The sequence below is a fragment of the Talpa occidentalis genome, unplaced genomic scaffold (assembly GCF_014898055.3).
Source record: "Talpa occidentalis isolate TD23 unplaced genomic scaffold, MPIMG_talOcc4v2.1 talOcc4.7, whole genome shotgun sequence".
Classification (NCBI taxonomy): Eukaryota; Metazoa; Chordata; class Mammalia; order Eulipotyphla; family Talpidae; genus Talpa; species Talpa occidentalis.
Genome location: NW_023605083.1, coordinates 1,765,560 through 1,783,374, shown reverse-complemented (window position 1 = coordinate 1,783,374; position 17,815 = coordinate 1,765,560). Strand labels below are relative to the sequence as shown.

The 17,815-nt window shown below is 68.5% G+C and overlaps 1 protein-coding gene across 7 annotated transcripts in view; it reads right to left on the bottom strand.

Annotated features, from left to right (window-relative positions):
• The window catches only part of SARDH (sarcosine dehydrogenase), a 35,774-nt gene extending 19,053 nt beyond the window's left edge, over positions 1–16,721 (bottom strand). For 5 of the 7 annotated variants that reach the window (XM_054689205.1, XM_054689203.1, XM_054689207.1 and 2 more), the window contains exons 1-12: positions 14,204–16,721; positions 13,209–13,387; positions 11,818–11,997; positions 11,190–11,313; positions 10,954–11,054; positions 9,520–9,624; positions 8,317–8,446; positions 5,909–5,995; positions 5,612–5,702; positions 3,817–3,958; positions 2,833–2,916; positions 868–981 (exon numbers count right to left, since the gene is read on the bottom strand). In XM_054689205.1, coding sequence (XP_054545180.1) covers positions 868–981; positions 2,833–2,916; positions 3,817–3,958; positions 5,612–5,702; positions 5,909–5,995; positions 8,317–8,446; positions 9,520–9,624; positions 10,954–11,054; positions 11,190–11,313; positions 11,818–11,997; positions 13,209–13,387; positions 14,204–14,723 — 1,857 coding nt within the window. In that variant the 5' untranslated portion in view covers positions 14,724–16,721. The remainder of the gene's footprint in view (positions 1–867; positions 982–2,832; positions 2,917–3,816; positions 3,959–5,611; positions 5,703–5,908; positions 5,996–8,316; positions 8,447–9,519; positions 9,625–10,953; positions 11,055–11,189; positions 11,314–11,817; positions 11,998–13,208; positions 13,388–14,203) is intronic. The other 2 variants (XM_037492916.2, XM_054689204.1) reach the window with 2 other exon arrangements.
• Between the last annotated feature and the right edge of the window lie 1,094 nt (positions 16,722–17,815).

The following is a 17,815-nucleotide window of genomic DNA, read 5'->3' as shown; positions in this document are numbered from 1 at the left end:
TGCCAGACGGAGCCCGCCCCGCCGCAGGCTCCGGCACGCGTGCCTCCGTCCCTTTCCCGAGCGCCTCCTGGGGCGCCTCTGCCGCAGAGCCTGCTGGGGGCTCCTGGGACCAGCTACAGGATTGGGGGGGCCCAGCGCAAGATGAACTGTGGGTGCTTGTTCAGAACCGGCTGGGCGATTCCAGCGTGGCAGCTGGGTGGGCCACCGAGCCACGGAGACCACCCGTGGGGCCCCGTGACTTTGCTCAGGCTGCAGCCCACGTAGGCCGCCTGGGCGGGGGCCCCGGCACACACCTTGGCTCTTCCCGTGTCCGAGGAGCAGCAAACCCGCCCCTCACCTGGTGATCTGCACCTCCTGGCAGCAAGGGTCTAGGTGGGGCCCCTCTCCACCCGGCCAGCAGACAAGGGCAGACAAGGGCGCAAGCTCCCCCCGAGGGCACTTCTGTGTGGGGCAGACAGAGAGCTGCCCCGAGAACCGTCACCAGGAGGGGAGCCAGCACGGGGTGAGGAACCCCCAGGGGGCCTGTCTGCCCTGCCTCACCCTCCCACTTCAGGAGGGGCAGCGAGCAGGCCCAGGTCTCCCCCACCCCCGCCCCAGGAGATTCCTGGAGGGGCCCCCGGAACGGCTGCTCCTGCCCCATCTGCGGGGGGCTGCAGAGCCCCTGGGCCGGAGGAGTTGGGCTCACCGGACCCTGCAGGCTCAGAGGGGCGCAGGCCTGGTCCGAGGCCACACAGCCGAGCCAGAGCCCCCCCGCAGCAGTCACGACGCAGAGGTGGGGGGCGAGGGCAGAAGCAGGCAGGCAAGGGGGTGCGAATGAGGGGTCCGCGCTGGGGGCAGCCCCCGGGACCCGGCGGGGAGGGCACCCACCACGTCGTGGTGCGGCGGGAAGTCGAAGGTGTACTCCTCCCCCAGCAGCTGGCTGTAGGCGTCGCCCCCGCGCCGCTGGTTGCCGTAGGCCCCGTAGTAGTCGTAGTCCAGCACCTGGGCGGAGAGACGGGCACGGTCCCCCCGCTCCCTCCGGCACCCACGGCTGGCTGGCCCGTTCTCGCAGGCCCTGGGGACCCACAGACGGGACAGAGGGGCCAGGCCCGTCCCTCCCCTGGCTCCGCTCTGGGCGGGGGCGGGGTGCGGTGGGGCAGGCAGAGCGGCTGGCGGGGGTTCAGGTCTCCCACCGGCAGGACTCCGTCGCCGAGGAGGGGCTGAGGGCTGAGGGGGTGACGGGGCCCACAGGGAGCCGGGGGGTGGCGGGAGAGGAAACTGGGTGAACTCAGGGGAACGATGGGGTTGAGGGGACGTAGGGCAGGGTTCGGGGCCTAGGCCGCCCGGGGGGACAGCCCCCAGGAGAGGGAGCCGGGGTGAGAGGCCACAGCAGGGCTCCGGCCGGGGGTGGCGGGGAGCCCAGTGCTGCGCGGGCCCTGCCAGCTCCCAGCGCCCCCAGGCCGGGAGGGAGAGCCTGTCTACAGGGGGAAACTGAGGTGCGGGTGACAGGCTGGTGCCTGTCGGGACCTGGCGTGGGCGCGGAGGGGCCCTGGCTTCTCTGCGCTCTGCCAGCTGCTCTGAGACGCCCCACCACATCCCGCCCCCGTCTCACGGCGAGCGGCTCCTTCGTGTGGGGTTCTGAGTCACCTCCCTGCTCCCGAGCCCCAGCCCCAGCCGGCGTTCGGGGCCTCGACTCTGGGGCCATATCCCTGGCCCGACCAGGTGCAGCCCCCCTCGCCCCTTGGCCCCAGCAGGGACTCCCCGCCCTCTGCCGCTGGGGCGACATCTTGTCACCCAGTGCCCTGGGTTCCCCGACAGTCCTGGAAGGGGTGCCAGGACCAGGGCGCACCCAAGCCCCCTCCGTCTCCTCCCTCCCCCGCAGATTCCGGGCAAGAGGCTTCCCTCCTGGACAGATCAGCTGGAGGTGGGGGCTGTGCAGGGAGCACTGGGTGGGGGGGTCTTCCCAGGCGGAACCCCCAGGCTTGGGGGCCATGGCTCCACCTGGCGGCCGCCCGGAGCCCTGCCTCCTCCCTGCCGCCAGGACCGCAGGACTCCCCACGTCAGGTGTCCCTCACCTGGTGATCTGCACCTCAGGGAAGTCCTGTGCTCCTGGGTGGGGGCCCTGGGCCCCCCGGGCCAGCAGGAAAAGCAATGGTGGCCACGGACACCCCCTCCCCAGGGCAGAGGCCGCTCAGGCGAGCTTTAGCGCCGCTGCCTGGGGATGCAGGTTGCTATGGAGATGCCATCCCCCAGAGGGATGGCAAGACAGGCCCGGGCAGGGGCTGGCATCTGCTCGGCTCTGGGCGTAAAGACCCCGCGGGGGGCTGAGAGCTTCACCTGGCCTGCCCCAGGGGACGGCCCCAGACCCTCACCGGCCTCCGGTTTTGCTTCTCTGAGTTCCTAGGAGGCAGGGGGTGCCTAGGTGCCCAAGAGGGCACCCCGAGTGCAGGACGCTGCGAAGCCCTAGCTTACAAACCGACACGCAGGCATAATTCTGTGCCTGGCCGCCCACTAACAGCAACAGTTACAGTTGCCAAAAATACAGGAACAAAATTATGAGGAGATGCTCTCATTTCTGCAGCCAGCTGGGGGAGTCTTGCACGCTGCCGCCTCTCAGTGGAACCCCAGCTTTCCCAAGGGCCCTGAGCCCATTTTGGCTGTGAAAGCCACGGCCGCCGTGGGCGAGTGACGCCGCGGGGACATCTGCGGGGGGCGGTTTACGGCGGATCCGTGAGGCTCGGCTCCCCGTACCTGCAAACTCGCCCGCCCCCACGGGGCCACGTCAGGCTGGGCGGGGAGGCAGGGGGGGGAGCGGGCAGTGCCCGTGTGGGGCTGGGATCGGGGCCTACTCACCGGAGCTGTGCCTCTGGGGCTAAACCATCCCGGGCGCTCCCAGCCGTGCCGCTCCTGAAACACGCAGCCCCGCGCCAGGAGCTCCTGCGGGGAGGGAGCGCGCCGTCACGTCCAGTCTGCCCCCGAGGCGGGAGAGTGACCAGACTCGCACGTCTCGCCCGAGGAGCAGCAGGCACAGGGGCCCGCACCAGCCCCAGAACCGCCCCAGGGGTTCCAACCCCGGGGCTCCCCCTGCACCCTGCTTGCCTCAAGAACCCCTATGTAGAGTCCCCTTCTGCTGCGACTGAATGGTCCCCCATTTCCTGGGTTCGGTCCTTAGCCCCCCAGTGTGACTGTATTTGGGGGCAGGACCCAAGGAGCGGTGGGGAGAAGCCGGGTCATGGGGAGAGCCCTTGTAGGCAGGAGGAGACGCTGGGGCTCTCTACCTCGTGCAGACACAGCCTCCGTGAGCAAGGAGGGGCCGGCGGGGACCCGGAGGCCGGGGCGGCCTGAGACCCCAGCTAGCCTGCTAGGCCCAGCGAGGGTAGGGCAGCCCCAGAGCCCCTCATCTTCCAGCCTCTGTCCCCACGAGGAGCAGGGACACTGGTCTCCCTTGGGGACCCGGTCACCCGAGTCTTGGATGAAGGAGGCTCCTTGTGTAAATGCTACCTGCTCCCTGAGCCTCCCTCTCTGCCGTCCAACGCCGTTCCCTAAGCACCTCCGAATCGTGGGCTCCTGCCCAGCGCAGGAGCCCCTGTCGTGGGTCAGTAAAGCACAGCACAAGATGGGCAGAGGTGGCTCGCAGGAGGCACACCCCACAGTGGGTTCTGTCGCATGAGCAGGAGCCCGCCGGGAGCCGAGACATCCCATGCAAGTCCCAACGGAGCGTGTGTCTTCAGCAGGTGGCCGCCCAGCCTGGCCCTCCTGGGGAGGATGTGCCAGCTCCCCGCCCCCTCGCCCGCACCCCACTCTGGGCTGGCCCGTGAGGGCGGCCGGCAGAGGTACCTGGTGCAGGGCGTCCGTCCTCATGTTGCGCCCCGCCAGAGGCTCGTCGTGGGGGAAGACCACCGAGTAGTTCTTGGCGTAGGACTCATGGCTGCGCTCCCGCACCCAGCGGCGGTGGTCGGTGAGCGAGTGATGGAAGCGCCTGCGTGCGAGGGGCACAGTCAACGCCTGGCCGGGAGGGGCAGCAGCCCCCAGGCCCGCGAGAGACCCCCTGCAAGGCTGTCGGGGCCAGGGACCCTGGCACAGGGGCCCTGAAACCCAGATCATCTCAACGTTGCTGTGAAGGAATTTTAGAATTTAGGGGGGCCCTTCTCAGTGGAGACCACGGTCTCTGGCCAGCCACCCCAAAGTCCGTGGCTCCAACGCTGAGCCGATTCTCTTCATCAGGCCGAGCCTGCGGGCAGCTGGGGACGCCGGGGACAGGGCGACCAGGCTGCGGTTTGTGCCTTTGTGGGACCCAAGTGCAGCCATTGCAGGGCCGGGGGTGTCTAATCCAACCTGGCAGCCCCTCCCCCCGTGATTTCTAGCTGAGCTAAGAGCCCCACCGTCTCCGCCAGGCCCCTGCACAGGCTGCCCAAGCCAGGCCGCAGAGCAGTGGGGCTGGACTGGATTCGGGCCCGCAGCCCCCTCCCTCGCACAGACCCCGAGCTCCCCCGGCTGCCCCTGGCCCTGCCTGCACCCTCTGCCAGGCAGGAAGCTGGCCCCAGCCCACGCCAGCTGCCATGGCGAGGTCCCAGGCAGCCACCCTCCCCGTCAGCGCCTCTGCTTGCAGTTTGAGGCGGGATGGGCTGGGCCCGCCCGGCCCTGAGGCCCCAAGCAGCCTTATCATGTCTGGAACATTCATCTCTAGGGAGAACACGTGGGTGCAGCTCCAGACGGCTCTAAAGGCGGCCGCAGAGTGGACCACGCTGTGCCAGGCACACTGGGGGGTGGGGGGACATGGGGGATCTCAGTGTCTGTGGGGGGCCAGACGCCCCCTCTGGCGTACCGCCTTTAGACCAGAGAGAGACAAGGTTAGCAGAGGCTGGGGGCACACTGAGCTGAGCCATCACCCCCTCTTCGCTACCGGGCAGCTGGGGTCTCCCCCAGAGGTCACCGCCAGGAGCAGGAGCTGACCGCCCCCTAGAGACAGGCCCAGGACAGCCGCCTGCAGGGCAGGGCAGCCCCGCCGGAGTGAGGCCTGCTGCCCACCCTCCCACCTTGGGGCCCTGCCTGTCAGGCCCCTCCCTGCTGGGCGCCCCCATCATGACTCAACAGAGCGGTGGGGAGGGCATCTGGGATGCCTCCCAGCTCTGGCCCGGAGGCGCCCCTCGAGGGCGCCCAGAGCAGACTCACTGATGCGCTCCCAGACGGCATCGCCGCCCCCCACGCACGAGCCTCGGTCCTCGAGGAGGTGAAATGGCCGGCCGTGGGGTCTGGCTGAGGCCGACCACCGGCGAGTGAAGGACGCCACTGGCTTCCCCCCACCCCGCTGCCCCCCGCTGCACACTGAACATTGATCCCGGCCCAGCCCCGCTCCCAGGCACCGGGAAGGTTCTCCTGCTCCCAGCTCCCAGCCTCCCCACCTGAAAAAATGGGACATGAAACCCTGTAGCTGACCCGGGACTGTCCAGTGGGTCAGACAGGACATGGGACCGAGGCCCCAGAAGCTGTAAAGGCCACGGACCTGCATCCTGCACACTGACCCGAGCAGCCACCCCGTCTTCCCTGGCTGCCACCCCTTCCAGGGAGCCCTCTGGATTTCAGGAAGCCTCCTCCCACCCACCCAGCCCATCGGGGGTCTGCCCACACCCACCTGATGTCGTAGCCGTACATGTCCTTCTCCGGGCGCCCGTGGATGATCCAGTGGGCCAGCTCCTGCCCGCAGCCTCCACCCAGCATCATTCCTGGCGCAAAGGGGTGCCCAGTCACTGGTCTGCAGTCACCCCTGGCCCCGAGCCCCAACTCCGTGGCCCCACACCCTGGACCTCACACCAGGAGGGAATTGCAAAGCGAGATCTGTCCCAACCCCACCCCTGCCAGGATGCAAGCCCCACCCAGGGGCCACTGAGACTTCGGGCCTGGGGTGCCAGTGGGATGCGGCTGCACTCACCTGCGCTGTTGAAGCCGCAGCCCAGGAAGAACCCCCGGAGTTCAGGCGCTTCTCCCATCAGGGGCTTGTGGTCCGGTGTGAAGGACTCTGGAACAGAGGGGAGGCCAGAAGTCCCTCCAGGCCACACCTGGGGCGGGGTCTCCCAGGAGGGCAGTGATTGAGATTGGGGTCTGCAGCTCCCCCCTCTATCCAGACCCTCCCCAGCTCAATGCAACTTCCTCCAGACAGCCTTCCTGATTGCTCCTGTCACATTCCACAGAGCTCCTAGTTCTGGCCGGGATCGTGTTCTGCCTTTCAGGGTCCAGGTTTGTCTTGCGGTTGTCACCATTCTCGGACTGGTGAAGGGGCCCTTCCCTGGCCACCCCCCTACACCCAGGGTGTGGCTCCCCCTCACTGGTCACCCCCCTGCTGTGTCATTGCTGGCCACTCTTGCTTGGTGGAGAATGGACCCCTCGAGGGCTCTGCTCACTGCTAAGTCCCAAGACGTGGTATGGGGCTCAGCAAACAGTAGGTGCTTGATAAATGCTTGTTGAATGAGCGAGGGGCAGAGCTTCCTGCTGCTCCTTCTGCCCTCAGGGAGGCAGGCCTGGGGGAAAGGGGCCTGGCACGTTCACGACAAGCCACACCGGGCAGCCACAGTCCTGGGTTCAAACCCGCTTTTCCCCTTCCTGGCTGTGTGACCTCGGGGCAAGCCGCTGGGCCTCTCTGAGCCTTAGTAGCCACCCCCGTAAAGCCAGGAGCAGGCCCTGGCCCTCCTCCACAGTGCCCTGAGTTCGTCCATGCACAAATATTGGCAACCCACTCACAAGTGTCCCGGGCTCCACCCCAGGAGGCAGATCGGGACACGACCTGCCCCGGCCTCCGGGAGCTGACAAGGCGAGAGAGCCGGGATCCGCGGAGAGAAGAAAGAAGAGAGTTACGGTAGGAAAACACCGTGGGGGTCGCAAGCAACGGGGAGCTGGCTCTCCTAACGGCCCTCAGTGGCAGGCGGACCCGCCCCCGGGGGTGACGAGGACACAGGCAGCGTCTGCGCGAGCCTTACCCCCGTCACAGCGCTGTCCCGGCCCCGCGGGTCAGCATCCCACCCGTGCTGGGGGGGCCGGTAGCTTGGGGGACCTGGTGACAGCACCCCTATGCGGAAACTGGGCCCCAGGGCTGCAGGGGGCGAGCTGGGGCCGGGCCCGGTGCTCTGGGGTGGGCGGGTGGGGACGCCCCGGCAGCCCCCTGGGAACGGGGAAGGTTCCCAGCCCCGGCAGGCAGGGGGTTCCGCGCAGCCTCCGGAGAATCTGCGGCGCGAGCTGACGGGCCGGGACTGGGGGAGCCAAGGTCACTGGGGGTTGGACGAATGACTCAGGCTGAGCACTGGATGTTGTGGGATGCGGAGCAGACAGCACCCCGCCCGGCTCTGACCCCTCCTGGCCCCGGAGCGGGCTCTCTGCCTCCCCCCACGTCCCCACGTCAGGGGCGCCTGGGACGGCCCCGTCCCCTTCTGAGGCCAGAGGCCGTGTCCACGCCTGGCCCGGCGCAGCCGTGCTGATGTCCCCACGGCAGGGAAGCCAGACGTCCCCACGGCAGGGAAGCCAGACAGCTGTCCTCACACACACAGACCCCAAAACGGCTCCTGGGCGCCAGGCCTCGCCGCCTAACTAAAACAAGCCCCTCGGGTCGCTGCGGCCCTGGGGCTGCTCTCGGGCCTCCATCACTGCCAGCGCCTGCGCCTGGGGAGCGCGGCAGGGGGCGTGACCAGCCTCCCATCCAGCGGGGCCGGGGCGCTCCCTCCCTGCCCAAAGCAGCCGGCCAGGGCGCCCTACCTGCCTCTCCCGGGATAGCCGCCCAGGACGAGCCCCCCAGTTCTGTGGCTCACTCTCCCCCCAACCCGCTGTGGGGGTCAGGGCTGCCCTCTGCTCCCCCACGGTGGGGCTAGCCCTGACCTGTGGAGCTAGCCCTGGCCTCTCTGCCCCTGCAGCTCTCCCGGGGCTGGGCGTTGGGGCTCAGCACCAGGGCCGTCCCCACCGTGAGTCCCTGCTGACGGTCCAGGGGCGGGGGGGCGGGGCCCACAGGTCCCAGCCAGGACCGAGCCCTCCAGGAAGTGGGGAGACAGGGGGCGAGGCTGGGGTCTAGGGTCTCGTCCAGCCTCGCGGGACGCCGGGCTGCGGCTCACCCCGCGCCTGCTGAAGAAAACACGGAGGTGTCCAGGGACGAGGTGAGTGAGGACGAGGGGCCCGGGGTCCATGGGCAGAGCAGCCTGGCCCTCCGCCCCTGCGCCTCTGCCCGCCACGCTCAGCCTCTGGCCCGCGGGGAGGCTAAGGCCCTCGCGCCCGGCTGCGGGGAGGGGGTGGCCCCAGGCCCCCGCCTGTCATCTCGGGGATCCAGGAGGCCAGCCGAGCCCGCCGACCCAGGCCCCTCACCTGGGCCGCACACAGTGGACTTGATGCCCGTCTTCTCCAGCACCGGGACCCTGTTGATGGCGCCTTCGATGTGCTGGGTGAACACGTCCCAGTCCAGGTCGAAGAGGCCAAAGGCAAACTTGTCCGACACCTGGGAGGCGGCATAGGCGGGTGGGCGGCGGCGTCCTGGCCAGCGCCCGGCGACAGCGCCCGAGGGAGCCAGCAGAGGCCGACGGGGCGGGGACGGGGGCGGGCCAGTCCCTTCAGGTGCCCTCGACTGTGCCCCTGCCCCTGCCCCAGGCTGTCAGCACGGCCCAACTGCCCCCTCCGCGCCCTGGCCCGGGCCACTGGCTCGGCCTGCCCGGTCGCCCTGCTCTCCCTCCTCCTGGCCGTCCTCCGAGTCAGGTCACCCTCTGCTCTCAGCCCCCACAGCGCCCTGGGACCCCTGAGGCCAGCCCATCCTTCCGTGCACTGGTCCATCTGACCTCAGGGCCTTGGCCTTGGCTGGGGCAGCCCTGCCCTCTGTCCTTGCTGGCCGCTGTCCCTGTGGGGCTGCTAGGTAGAGGCCACGTCCTGGGGACCTCCAGCCTCCACTTAGAGATGTCCTTGGCCCAGCCCCGAGATTACCCTGAGCCAGAGGACTGGATCCAGGTGCACTCGCCACCCAGAATGCATCACATCTTTTTTATGGTATGTCTCCCCGCCAAAATACAGGCACTCTGGGGCAGGGACTTTTATCTTAGTCTCCCTCTTTCCCCAGAAAATAAAACAGTACGTAGGACACTTGGTCAGTCAATCCTTGGGCTAAAAAATACATGAAGATAGGAGTAGGGGTGACCTACACCCACTTCAGGGGCCTAGGGGGCCCTCCAGGCTTGCATTTGGCCCCAGAAGCTGCCAGGAGAGCAGCTGGGGCCGGGGGGGGGGGCGGGGGCGGGGGCGGGTGCTACACTGCTGTGTGCTGACAGACAAAGGATTTCACTGTCCTTGCGACCCTCTGGAGTCGGCATCTCACACGTCTGCAGCCTCAGGCTGGATGTGGGGCAAGGCCAGCACCCCTCGGTCCCGGGGGCTGGGTCCTTTGGGCTGGGAGCACAAGGGTTTGACCCCTGTGGGGCCAGGGACCCACCATTTCTCAGCCTGGGGGAGCTCTCCAGAAAAGGATTCTCCACTCTGAAACGGAGCCCCCAAGCCCCGTCTGGGCCCCCAGGCCCTGGGTCTCACCTCCTCCCAGAAGATGGGGTTGTTCTCGTAGCCGCCCACAGACAAGGCGTCCCCTTGGAGGCGCAGGTAAACCGAGGCATCGTGGTCGCGGACGTTGGGCATGTTCTGGGAGGCAGAGCAGGGTGGCCTCGCTCAGCCCTGCGTGCCAAGCTGGGCCCAGCGCCCGCCAAGGGTCGCGAGCAGGGTCCATGGCGCCCTTCCCTGCAGGGCCCGCGGACCAGGGCCTGGGCTGCAGGCACACAGCCCACCCATCCCCGTCTCTCCTGCCCCAATCCCCAGAGTAACAGCGCAGTGAGGGGGGAGGGCCGGGGAAGGGGCGAGGCGAGGCGGGCAGGAGGGAGGCCGCCCAGGGAGAGCCCTTTGTCCGGCCCCGCGTGTCCCTCTGCTCCTCTGCAGAACTTTAAGATCTTCCCGGAGGGACCTTCAGGGGCGCTGGGCACCTCCCAGCTCACGGAGATCCTGTCTTTCCTGCTAGCTTCGCCCCGACAGAGCCGAGGCCAGGCCGCGGGACGGCGGTGCCCCCTGGTGGCCAGGGAGGGCCCTGGCTTTGGCTCCAGCAGCACCCGGAGCCTCAGCCTGAGCGCTCTGCCCTCCTGCCCAGCTCCCGGATGCCTGCGGTGCCCAGGCGCCAGGATCCCTGCACGCCTTGCTCACCTCGCCCCTCCCCTTCCTTGGGATGCGGTGCCCCGGGGACGAGTCCCTGCTCCATGCCCGGGAGCACGGAGCCCTCACCAGCCTGCCCTGCCTCGAACGCTCAGCCTGACTGTCCCGTGCCCCTAGCCCAGGCAGCCACTGGTCCTTGCTCTATTAGCCCTGGTTTCTAGAACACGGCCGGGAACAGAGCTCATGGGGTGGGGGGCAGGGACCAGATCAGGATGGGTGGGTGGGTGGCAGCGGGTGGGTGAAGGGATTGCTGAGTAGGTAGGAGGGCGGGGAGGGAGAGAGGCCCGGGGGCAGGAAGCCACCAGCCACCACCACCAGGCAGGCCGCAGCTCACCCAGCCCCTCCCTGGGCAGAGGCTTCTCAGGGCTCCCGAGAGGTTCTGTGGGCTGAAACCAGCACCCCCCCGAAACCAGCACTGGGCGCATTTGGGGGCATGCAAATGCCTGGGGCTCCCTGACACCTGGGGCACTGAGCTTGGCAATCAGGCAGCAGGACAGGCTTCCCACGCCAGAGAGGCCTGGACCTGGCTTGAGTAGCAACGAGAAGCCGTGCCCTGGAGGCCAAGGGGGTGGCGCTGGGATGACACCTACACGACCTGGCTCAACTCCCACACCACGGGCCACCCATTCCTCAGACACGGCGACTGAGGCTCAGGTGGGAGGCTGAGGTGCCCACGAGGGTCACAGCGCCTGTAGTGGCCAAGCAGGCCGGGAGTCGGGTCTCCATGCCGCCCGCTAGGCCAGTGTCCCGCGGCCCGGGGTCCCCACTCACCTGGATGCCCTCGATGCGTTCAGTGACCACGTAGGCGTGGTGCATGGCCACCAGGGGCACCTTGACCCCGGCCATCCGGCCCACGGCGCCTGCCCACACCCCTGCGGGCAGAGCAAGGCTGGCTCAGCGGGGGACACCGGGAGGCCACGGTGTCATGCAGGCCTGCCCCCCGCGCCCCCCAGCTCCCAGGTTAGGGGGCAGCAGCCTGGCCCTGGGAGCCAGAGAAACACCCCTACCGGCGCAGTTGACCACACAGGGCGTCTGGATGGTGCCATGCTCCGTCTCCACGGCCGCCACCCGCCGCACCCCAAAGTCGTCCGTCCGCACACGGATGCCGGTCACCGGGCAGTTCTCGATGACCTGGGGAGAGACAGGCACTGGGTGGGGTCCCGAAGGCGCCGGCCCCGCCTGCTCAGCCCCGCTCGGCGTCGGCCAACGCTCTGGGGGCCGGGGACCGCAGACCAGAACAGCCTGTGAGTCTCAGCTCAGGGAGCTTGCCACAAGCGGGGTGTCCCGTCCTCGTAGTGGCTTTCCAAACTAAAGCCAGGGCCGTCCGCCCCGCGGGAAGACGCCCTGGAGCCACCCCGCCCCGCCATGCGTGCGTGTGTGTGTGTGTGTGTCTGGGTATTTGGGCCCTCTGGCGGCTCCGGTCCTTTGTTTTTGCTTATTTGTCTTTTCTGGTTTTTCTGCCTGTGTGTATTCAAGACAAACAGTGACGGCAACCACGAGGGGGTCTGAGGGCCTTCACTGGCCACCCGAGCCTCAGGAAGGTCGTGCCGGGGCGAGGTCACCCAGCCCGGGCCTGCACGGGCTCCTAGGCAGCAGGGTGGCTGGAGCGGGGCCAGCCCAGGCCAGCGCAGGTACCTGCGCCCCCCGAGCGGTGGCGGCCCGGGTGAGGGTGGTGCAGGTGCCCGCGGGGTCCATGGTCCCGTCGTGCGGCACGTACAGGGTCCCGTAGAGGTCGTCCACGTTCATCAGCGGGTACAGCGCCTTGGTCTCCTCCGGGCCCAGCACATGGGACTCCACGCCGTAGGCCTTGCCCAGCTAGGGGGGCCAGGGGGACTGATTGAGCCTGGAGAGCAGCGGGCCCCGCCACAGTGCCCCCTGCCGGGGTCCTAAGTCTCTGCTTCCCACACCCCACTCTAGGACACTTGGGGGTCACCGTGCCTCAGCGGCCCTGTCCCTGGAGTCAGCTCCACCCAGGGCGAGGGGCTTGCTCTGTGCTCAGGGAGGCTCTGGCACGGACTGGCCAGGTGGCCTGGGCATGAATGGGGCATCACAGTTTGCAGAGTGGACCCCACTAAGACCAGCAGCGCCCCATTAGGGCTCATCCTATAAGGCAGGTTAAACAGCCCCCCAGGTCTAATATTTGGAACTTGATCACCAGGACCCCACGGACTAGCTCCCCAGCAAGGAGACCCTCAGGTGGACCAGGTCCAGGAGCTGTGCGAAGGCCACGCCGTCGCATGTGGTCCCTGAGCGCAGCAATCAGGCGTCCCCGGGCGGGGCCAGAGGACAGACTCCGCCCGGCTGGGGGGACTGAGCCAGTCAGAGTCTCTGCGACTGTCAGTGGGCGGCGGCAACCTTGTGGGAATTGAGCTGAAAGGTTGGGGCTGGGGGCTTCGGTGGGCACCTCCATCCCAGCTGAGGAGTGAGCTAGGGAAAGGGGAGGCGAGGAGGAGGCTGAACGGGGTCACCATTGACCCCAGAGACCGGGCCTTTCTGAAGAAGCACCCCCTTTCTTGAGGCCTGGGCACCCAGGAGCCAGCATCCCTGGTGTCCACTAGGCACTCAGTGGCTGTGGCCGGAGCCAGTGCCAACAAGCGGCGAACTGCTAGAGGAGCGAGTCCACCAGGCCCAGGAATTTGGGGAGCAGACCTGCTGCTTTGAGGGAGCAATTAACCCCCAGCCCAACATAGGGCCCTCCGCGGCACCAGGCTTTGTCCCTGGCTCCGAGGTGCCTAAGGCCTGTCGGCGGGCAGGGAGGGGGCTGCTGCCTCTGACCCCTCTCCCGGGAGCCCCTGCGCGATGAGAACAGCCGGGGTTCCTGGGCCTTCCTGGGCCACGCCGCACCCCCGTCTAAAGGGGAGGACACTGACACTCCCGCAGGCAAGGCCACCGGTCTCAGGGGCCGAGCCAGCGAGGGCAGCCCAGGGTTTGAATCCCAGTGGGACCCCGAACCCTAACTCAAGCCCTGCCCGCCGGGGGGCGCGCCCGCCGCACCAGCCCGCTCCGCCCCGCGGAGCCGCGCCCACCGACATGAGCCTCTTGTACTCATCCAGGCGCTGCCGGTTGGACGCGATGAACAGGCCGCCGTTCTGGATCCAGCCCGTGTGCAGCCCCGTCTCCTGCTCCAGGTCCCGGCTGACCACGCGCCGCGTGTGGGCCAGAAGCTCGACCTCCACGTCGCTGGGCCGCAGCTGCCACAGCAGGCCTGGGGGCGGGCAGCGTGGGTCCCTGCAGGTGGGCACCCTCCTGCCTCTCCAGGTGCCCCCGCCCCCGCCTTCCCCTGCAGCCGGTGGGAGCCGGAGGCTGACTTTGGACAGGCCTCCCAGCCCTCTCTGGGCCGCTGTGTCCTGACCACCTACTGTGTGCTGAGCCCTGGGCTGTGTCTGTGGGGGGTGACTAGAGGCACCATGAAATGGGCTCAAGTACTTTATAGTGAAGGTCAGGGGCACCAAGGGTGCCCAAGGTCACAGTACAAGAGACGAGGCAGGTGCCTCAGGGTTGACTGAAGCCCAAATGCAGCACTTCACCCACAAAAGCTGCAGTGTGGAGAGTGGGGGGGTAGCATGGCATTGAGGGGAGACGTGCAGGTCCCCTGAGATGGGACAGCGTGACGGTGGCCAGACCAGGGAGTCCGCTCTCTGGGCTAAGACAGAAGGTCTGCTGCCCTGAGGAAGTGCACGCAGTAGGTGCTTACTACATGCTCTCTGTAGGTGCTTAATATAAGCACACACTTGGTGCATAAACCTGCCCACCAGCTCCCTCAGAGGCCCAGGAAGGACACGACGCTGCATGGCCCCGAGGCCTCCCGTCCTCCCTGGCGCTCTGCTCTGGGAGGCAGCAGGGGCTCCAGCTCCTGTCTCAGCTCCGCCCTGCAGGGCCCCACAGGTCATCTGCTCTGCTCCCCACCACAGCCCTTCAAATCTCAGGGCCCGCTCTTCAGGCCCCCCCCACACAGGCCCAACCGCCAACCCAGACCCAGCCCCTGACCAGCGGGTCCCCGCCGCCCTCGGCGCTCTCCTACCTGCCGTGTGCCAGGTGGTCCCGGAGGTGAGGCGGTCGCGCTCCAGCAGCACCGCCCCGCTCACCCCCAGCTTGGCCAGGTGGTACAGCGTCTGGCAGCCCAAGCTGCCCCCGCCGATGACCACCACGTTGGCTGTGCTGGGCAGGGGCCGGCTTGGGCCCGAGGCCACCTCCGAGGAGCCCTCCTTCAGGGTCCGCTGGTAGGGCACGCTCTTCTCGGCGGTGGGGCCGGCCGCGCTGGTCAGGGGGCGCAGGGCAGGGCTCCCGCGGGGACGTGTGGCCGCCACCCGCAAGGCCCGGCTCAGCGAGGCCATGGTGACTCCTGCTGCAAGCGCCGCGGGGGCTAAGGAGAGTCGGGCTGGGGGTGGGGAGAAGTGAGACCCAGGCTGTGGCCATTCCCCTCCCCCCCACGTCTGTCCGGTGGCGGTGGACAGAAGGGTAGACCTGGCATCAGGTTGGCTGGGCCCAGCGGACCTTGGAAGGAGACCAAAAATTCCTGGCCAGTTCAGGGGGGCATGCATGGGGCCGACAGCACGACAGCTCTGCAGGGGGTGTTGGCCCCCTCAGCACTGGAGCAGGGACGGGACCTACCCAGCCCCCTCAGACCCCTCCGCGTCAGGGCACAGGACACTTCCTGAGGGCGGGGCCCTTGAAGGGGCACAAGCAGCCCCTGCGTTTGAGGAGGAGACCCCTGGCTGCAGGCTGGGGATGGGCCGGGGAGACAGGGAGGCGGGAGCCCCCAGAGGCTGCAGGAGGGGTTGGGGGAGGGGAGGTGGTGCAAGCCCAGGAGCCGGTGCTGCGGGGCAGGGTGGGGCGGGAAGGCACAGCCCCGAGACTGGGACACCCCCCTGCTCCAGCAGGCCCCCTGGAGCCACGCTCTGCAGATGCCTTTTACTTCAGCCTTTGCCTCCGTGCCCTATTGGACCCGAGGGAGAAGGTGGCAAGAGCTCCGGCCGGGGCCTTCGGCGCGGAGACTGGGCGGCCAGGCTCCCTCCTCCCTGCGCCCCCTCCTGCGTCCTCCCAGAGCCTCCTCAGGAAGCCCTCCCAGACCTCCCAGCCAGAAAAATCTCACACCCAGCGAGAAGGCAATGGAGTCGACCCTCTAAGAGACAGGTTCCCCGAGAGGTGTCTCCCGGGGTGAAGCGTCCTGCTCAGCGGGGGAGGACGGGGCTCCGGGGCCTGCTTTGGGACCCGACGAGGCGCGCAGGGACAGGGCAGCGATCGCAGCGCGGGGCGTGGTGGATGGCAAGGAGCGTACCCACAGAGCTTCCTGCGCCCCACGCCCGCCTGTCGCCCGCGCTCGCACAATCGCTAAGTGCTCTGGGGTCGGGCCGCGTCCCCCGTGGCAGGGAAGGAGACCCAGGCTCATGGAGGCCGGTCAGGGGCCTGGGGCCAGGCCTGCAGGCTCTCCCGCCCTCCCGGCCTCCCTGCTGGCCTGCAGACAACACCCAGCCTTGTGTTTTGGGGGCAGCTGGGGGAGACACCTGACCCACCGCCACCCTAAGCCCTGCCCTCGGGGGTTGCTCCCTCGCACCAGGGGCACCAGGGGCTGTGGTTCTCCGGCGGTGCTGGCCACCTGCACCCTCCCAGAGGGTGGCGGCCAGGGGAGAGAGCAGGGAGTCTGACCCAAGTGGTGTCCAGGAGGGGGCCTCGGGGCTGGGGGCATCTCAGTGCCCTCTCCATTGCCCTTTGCCCAGAGCCTCACAGCCCACCCGCCGTGCACCGCGGGGCCCGGCACACCTGCACCTACCTCAGCCCTGGCAGGGCCCAGCTCCGCAGCCCCAGGCATGGTGCCTGTCCCCTGGCGGGAGGCCGGCAAGACACACTGCCCAGGAAGCCGTTTCAAGGCTAGACCTCTACCCCCACCCGTGTGGCGCTGCCCAACACACCTGCCCGCCTGACCCGGCCTCCTTCCACCCTCCGGCTACGCCAACGGGAGCATTGCTGGCCCGGAAGGCGGCCACGTGCCCCTTCCCCGCTCTCCAGTGAACCAGGGTGGAGCTGGCCGCTGCCCCGGGACCATCTGTGTCCCTCGGGCCAGAAGCAGCAGCTGCTCAACACCAGGGTGCTCTCCAGCCCCCACCCCCAGCGCCCCCTGTCCACAGCACCGGCGTCGCTGCCACCAAGGGCACAGGACACACGACGTGAGCTGGGAAGGGGCTGGGGCTCAGACACAGGGCTGAGACTCGTAGCATCCACCTGAGCTGTCTAGTGTGGAGCCCAGGGGATGAAGATCTGGGTGAGCCTCCCCACCCCCACCCAGTGCAGGGGGCCAGGGAGGCCCAGGCCCAGCCTCCACACAGTGAGCGCTCCTGGCCGGGCCCACCCAGCCCAGCGGCTGCAGCCAGAGGCAAAGCCCCGCCTGCCCCCGCCTGCCTCGATCCCACCCATTCAGGGGAGGGCTGGAGCCCTGCCTTTTGCGGGGTACCTCTGGGCAGCTGAGCACCCCTGGGCCCGAAGAGGCCGGCCACCGCCTGGACTGCTGCTGTGGTGGCTGCTGTTCCTCTGCTGGAGCAGTGGCTGAGCCGGAACCTGGGCCGTCCGGCCCCCGCCCCAGCCACGGGCCAGCCAAGTCGCCGCCCACCTCAGGGGCGGGCCGCACCGCCCTCCCGGGGCTCCCGGGCAGCCTGCCAGGACAACGGCAAGGGGCAGCTCTGCAGCTCTGCCAGCTCTGCAGCTCCGAGCCAGAGCGGGGCTGTGAACCCCAAGGCCTCATTAACCTGGGTAACGGGCAGGTGACCTCACTTCCTTGTCTCTGGAACATTTGCCTGCTGCTGCAGATGAACCCGTGCTCCCTGCCTGCCCCGGCCTGTGCAGCCTGGGGCAGCGAGCAGAAGGTGCTGGGCCAGCAGCCAGGCCAGGACAAGGCCACGTACGGGCCCACGTACGTGCAGCGATCCAGGCCTCAGCGCCGGCCTGCCCATCCAGTCTGCCTTGGCTGGCTCAGCCCCGGGGGGACCGGCGGGTCAGGGAGCCCAAGGCAGCCCCCTGGGATGTGGCCTCCAGCTGATGGTGGGCCCAGGGCTCTCTCTGGAGAGCCAGGCAGCCTGCCGGGGCCTGCAGCAAGCACAGATGGGGGGTGCCGAGCAGAGCCTGTCTGAGCTGACTCTTGGGCCTCTGTCCAGCAGAAGATGCCACAGGGACGACCAGAGGAAGTCGAGAAGGACACCTCGAGTCAGAGCAGCCCTCCTCCTCCTGCTGGGCCAGCAGCGGGGCTCAGCTGCCACCCATTGGCCGGGAGCGCAGGTGAGCTCACCAGCAACACTGCGTGTCCTTATCATTCCAGCCAGCCTGGCCTCACCACCCACCAGGCCCCACGGGGAAAGCACTTCTGGAGCCCAGAGATAGCCAAGCCCTCTCCTTGCCTGCAAAGGGCTTGGGGTCCAGGGAGACAGGTAAGGCGAGGGGCCAGTGACCGCGGGGCTGCTGTGCGCGAGCCCTACCGAGCAACCTCTCCTTCTCTAGCGGGAACCCAGGAGGGCATCTTGGAGGAGGTAACCGGGACTCTAGCCTGACCAGTGCTGCCACCATCAGTCCCTAATATGTGGATACATGCTGTCGCTCCCGTCCCTCCAGCGGAAGGCTTCCCTGGGCGTTCAAGGGTCCAGGCAGC